The following is a 4,718-nucleotide window of genomic DNA, read 5'->3' on the forward strand; positions in this document are numbered from 1 at the left end:
ACGGGAGGAGGAGGAAAAGAGAGGAAGAGAAAAAAACAAAGGGGAGTTGCATAGATAGAGAGAGTAGAAGTGGTTGTTGGAGAAGAACAGGAGGAAGAAGAAAGATTGCAGAGAGAGAGAGACAGAGAGAGAGAGAGGCAGAGAGATCATGTCTTGCTTCTCGTCGATCCTCATAGAGATCACATCTTGGTTGCTCTTGCTTTATAGCAACCAAGAGATGGACAAGTTGCAAGGGCCGGAAATGATATCAAGAGCTGTGAAGCCAACCCCAGGCACTAGAATGGAGATTAGCTCCAAAAGGAAGTGGCTTAAGCAGAAGAAGGCACTAAGAAGGAGAACTCCGTATCTCAAAGATCATCTAGGAAGAAAATCCAGACTCCCATTTCAATCCTAACTGCTCAAAGCAAGGCTGCTTGTGGTATTACCGACGTATTACCTTATCAAGAAGGTTCTAGACAACAACTTTATGGGTAGAGCCATTGCTGACCTTAACAAAGGCAAGCCATGGGAGCTTCTTGGTATAATACATCATCTTCTATTACCCATCAAGCTCTAGTACTTGTATAAATAAAACTTCACACTGATTCTGAAAAAAAACATTGCAGTGAAAGGGAAGTTGGGTATTGGAAGGCCACCAGTAAGGACAAGGAGATTTACAATTCAAACATGTGTGCACTAGAGGATTGAATCTTTTCTATAATTTCATATGGATATTGTGTTTGGTTAAATTTAGTAAATTAATTTAATTATTCATGTGACACCCCCATGAACATATAGGATGAGTGGGTGATCTCGTGGGTGTTCAAGAAGACTAGTGGTGTTGGTGGGAAGAAGAACCATATTTCTTGTGGAGCTAACCTCTATCCTGATGTTGGGTCTCCATCATCGACGTCACTTCTTCTACTGCTGGATTCATCTCCCTGCACCGCCAACACTGGGGCTACTGACCATGAGAGTTTCTCATACTAGAGTGAAAGTGCAAGGGAACACATATCTTGTTTCTCCACCGTAGTTGTTGTTGCCACCGCTGCTGTTGCAAACTTCAATCACCAGGCACAGTACCAGTCGGCATCACCGACATCTATCACTAACACTACAGACTATGCTACCCAACATGGAAGGAACGAAGGACCGTTGACATTTCCGAGTGTCGCTACAGGAGAATCTTCAGTTGCCCTTCTTCTTTTCTATGCCACCGATGACAATGATGTTTGTCACAAGCCCAAGGAACCCAGGGTAGTATCGCAATATAACAAAGGGTGTTATGCTTGATCGTATGAGAGGGCCAAAGGTAGAGCAAAGTTCTAGTTGGTTATCTAGTTGTGGGATTGATGAGTCGTTAATCTAGCGAGTGATTCCATATGTCCAGCCCGATATTTGTCCGACAGAAAATGGAGACAGAGGCAGAGACAAGAGACTGAAAACGGAGGCAGAGACAAAGATTGATGGAGTAGCAGTTTACTTCCTGTCTTTTTGAAAATTTTCATTAGTTGGGTTTTATTTTGAAAATTGAGGAATAGTAGAGAGCGAATTTGATATTTTGTTCTTTTTTTTTTCATTAGCACTTAACAATGATATCAATTGTCAAAAGAAATGAGGTCTAGTATAGAAAAAGATGTAAATGAGGAAAAGATTAAAGCCACTTTATTTCAAATGGAGCCCAGGAAAGCTCCAGGGTTAGATGGTCTTCCTAATTTCTTCTACCAAAAATATTGGGGAATAGTTAAGGAATATGTAATCAATGCGGTAAAATGTTTCTTCCAATCTGGGCACCTATTAAGAGAATTTCTTCTACCACAGTGTGCAGCCCATCTTAGACCTATTAGCCTCTGTAACACAACCTACACGATCGTTGCAAAAATATTGGTAAATAGGTTGAAGCCCTAGCTTGACTCAATCATCAACCCAAATCAGAGTGCTTTCATCCTAGGAAGAGTGATAAACGACAACATCCTCATAGCCCATGAACTAATCCATCACATGAAAACATCTAAAAGTTCAAAAGGCATGATGGCTCTTAAACTTGACATGAACAAAGCTTGTGATAGGTTGGAGTGGGATTTTATTTAGAGGGTTCTTCTCAAATTAGGTTTTGGTCCAAGGTGGATCTAATGGGTGATGGAGTGTGTATCCACTGTATCTTACCAGATACTAGTCAATGGTACTCCCACAGGAAAAATTCTCCTAGAAAGAGGGGTCAGGCAAGGGGATCCTTTATCTCCTTATTTCTTTCTCATGTGCTCTGAAGTTTTTTCGACAAACTTAAATGGGCTGGTCCAAAACACTTTAATCTCAGGTACAAGATTAAATGCTCACTGCCCCATCATTTCTCACCTATTTTTTGCAGATGACAGTTATATATTCACAAGAGCTTCCCTTCAGGAATGAGCCCATGTGGTGGAAGTCATTCAAAGATATGAAAAGGCCTCTGGTCAATAGGTGAATTTTACTAAGACTTTCCTATGGAAATGCAGCAGAGATGCAATTCCTATTAGAACTTTCCTAGCAAAGAGACGTGTAGTAAATAATGATACATGTGAAATCTATGGTGCAACAGCAGAAACTATCTTCCATGCCCTTTGTCAGTGTGATCTGGCTAAGAGAACTTGGTTTGGTAGTGCTTTCATTGCTCGAATGGACACCTACCCTTATGATATAACTTTTAAAGATTGGCTCCAAAGCTGGCTTCAGTCCTATGCCCAAGTGAAGGAGGATACTCTCTTTCTTCTCCAAAATACTGCCTATATATTGTGGTTCTTATGGAAAGCAAGAAACTCTTTATCTTTTTGACAACACTAACAACTCTCCAAATGTGGTTTTGATGAATGTAAACAGGCAATTATAGCTCATGATAGGGACTTCGAAGAATTACTTAATACAAATGTATCTGAAACTACAAAAGTACTGGTTCTTTTTTGGCAACCTCCTCCGGTAGGACAAGTGAAAGTTAATGTTGATGGAGGGTTCAAACACAACAATAAGGGGAGTTTTGAAGCAGTGATTAGAGATTCAAATGGTATTGTTTTGGCAGCATGTTTTGGTCATATTCTTGCAGCGTCAGCTCTCCAAGCAGAGGCAATAGCTATGAGACAAGGCTTGGATCTACTTATACTTTCAGGTTTCTCCAACTATGTGGTGGAATCTGATTGTAAAGAACTTCTCTCAGCTATCAGTAAAAAGGATCTCCCCAGAACAGCAGAGATCTCTTCTCTCCTAAAAGACATTGATAGTGCAATGGTCTCTTTAAATGTTTCTTTTTCTTTTGTTTGCAGGAATGGTAATGGGTTGGCTCATACCCTAGCGCAGAGAGATGTGCAGGATCAAGGTTTATTTCTGTTTGACTGCCCGGAGTGGCTCACAAATTTAGTTGGTTTTGAGGCTGCATAGTTTGCTTTGTTTTTTTTTGTTTTTGTTTTTTTTATCTGTTCTGTTTGTCTGTTCTTGTTCCATGTTTGGTTCCAGACGATGATTTTTCTTTGTTTGAAATGAAGTACTCCTTTTTTCCTACAAAAAAAAAATTGCCAAAAACAGTAGGGGTACTTTAAGACAATACATAAACACTAAGTGTATAGTTAGTCAATTAGTTGAACAGTAGGGGTAGCTTAAGAAATTTGCCCTTAAAAATACTAATGATGACACAATCCATAAACACTAAGGATATAGTTAGTCAATTAGTTGAACAGTAGGGATAGTTTAAGAAATTTGCCCTTAAAAATACTAATGATGACATTAAAGCTATCTCTTATGCCTGTTAATGATACCTGAAACTCCACCACCTAATGTAGAATTTGATCTGATTGTCTCAAATCCGATAACATATTTAGATAATTGGATCAGATTCAGATTTTAATCTGCATATATTATCATTTTTTTTCAAAAACATATTTTAATTAAAAAAATTAAAAATTCTAGTATTTTATTCTATTTCGCCCCCTACAAAGCAGGTGCCCCCGCTACGTTAATTACTGTAAATCACATAGTCATTAATGCAATGCTTTCTGCATTTTTCTGAAACCTTACAGTCCAAAATAACACGAATAAGATAAGCCTGAATATAGAGAATTTGATTCTTGAAGGCTTTTCTTGGTTTGATAGAAGATGTGAAAATTTGCAACACTTATTAGAATTTCACAAAATTGATTAAGAACTTTCCCTGATTGTGAAAAAGTGCGAACATAAACACAAAGCGCAAGCATACAATCAAACCCAAGTGGCTATGGTTGATTCTCCATTGCTATGTTAATTATTTTGAATCTTAATAATTTCAGGTTGAGCTGATTTGGTTTTATTTTATCTAATTTTGGTATGGTTCATCTAGAATACAAATGGGACCTCGTTGTGGGGTGGGGTGTCAATCAACTGGGCTAATGGTCGAGCCTAAAATGCCAATCAATAGGACAACGAAGCGACGAACCCAAACAGATCCAGTATTATCATACAAAATAAGCTAGTTATAAGCCGGTTTTTTTAGAAACCCAACCAAGATTCCACCCGTAACATGTCAAAAGTATAAAAAAAAACATGATCCAGTCAGCCATCTGGATCAACAGTACACCGGTTCAACCGTTTGCCCTGGTTCAAGGGAAGTAGAGAAATGATACCACATTCCATAGAATTAGGGCCAGTTTGGCATATTTTTTCGCACGGTCTTTCAGCTGTTTACAAGCCAGGAAGACCAATTTTTGGTCTTATTCCCATTTGGCTCTCGGATGATCTAG

General features: G+C 38.7%; 1 protein-coding gene across 1 annotated transcript; it reads left to right on the forward strand.

Moving 5' to 3' along the window:
- The first annotated feature begins 2,010 nt into the window (after positions 1-2,010).
- LOC148874472 (uncharacterized) lies at positions 2,011-3,387 on the forward strand. Its single transcript, XM_088961451.1, has 3 exons — positions 2,011-2,048; positions 2,475-2,703; positions 2,836-3,387. The coding sequence occupies exons 1-3, from the start codon at positions 2,011-2,013 to the stop codon at positions 3,385-3,387; spliced, it is 819 nt and encodes a 272-aa protein (XP_088817577.1).
- Positions 3,388-4,718: the final 1,331 nt, after the last annotated feature.

Source organism: Nelumbo lutea, chromosome 1 (assembly GCF_056320005.1).
Source record: "Nelumbo lutea isolate HS-2025 chromosome 1, American lotus-T2T, whole genome shotgun sequence".
In the NCBI taxonomy this organism is placed as follows: domain Eukaryota; kingdom Viridiplantae; phylum Streptophyta; class Magnoliopsida; order Proteales; family Nelumbonaceae; genus Nelumbo; species Nelumbo lutea.

Excerpts from the sequence above, each read along its gene's own strand:
- LOC148874472 (XM_088961451.1), top strand. The coding sequence starts at position 2,011 with ATGGCTCTTAAACTTGACATGAACAAAGCTTGTGATAG. Across the intron at positions 2,049-2,474 it reads ATGAACAAAGCTTGTGATAG|CAGAGATGCAATTCCTATTA; the intron begins GTTGGAGTGGGA and ends ATGGAAATGCAG. Across the intron at positions 2,704-2,835 it reads GGCTTCAGTCCTATGCCCAA|GCAATTATAGCTCATGATAG; the intron begins GTGAAGGAGGAT and ends GAATGTAAACAG.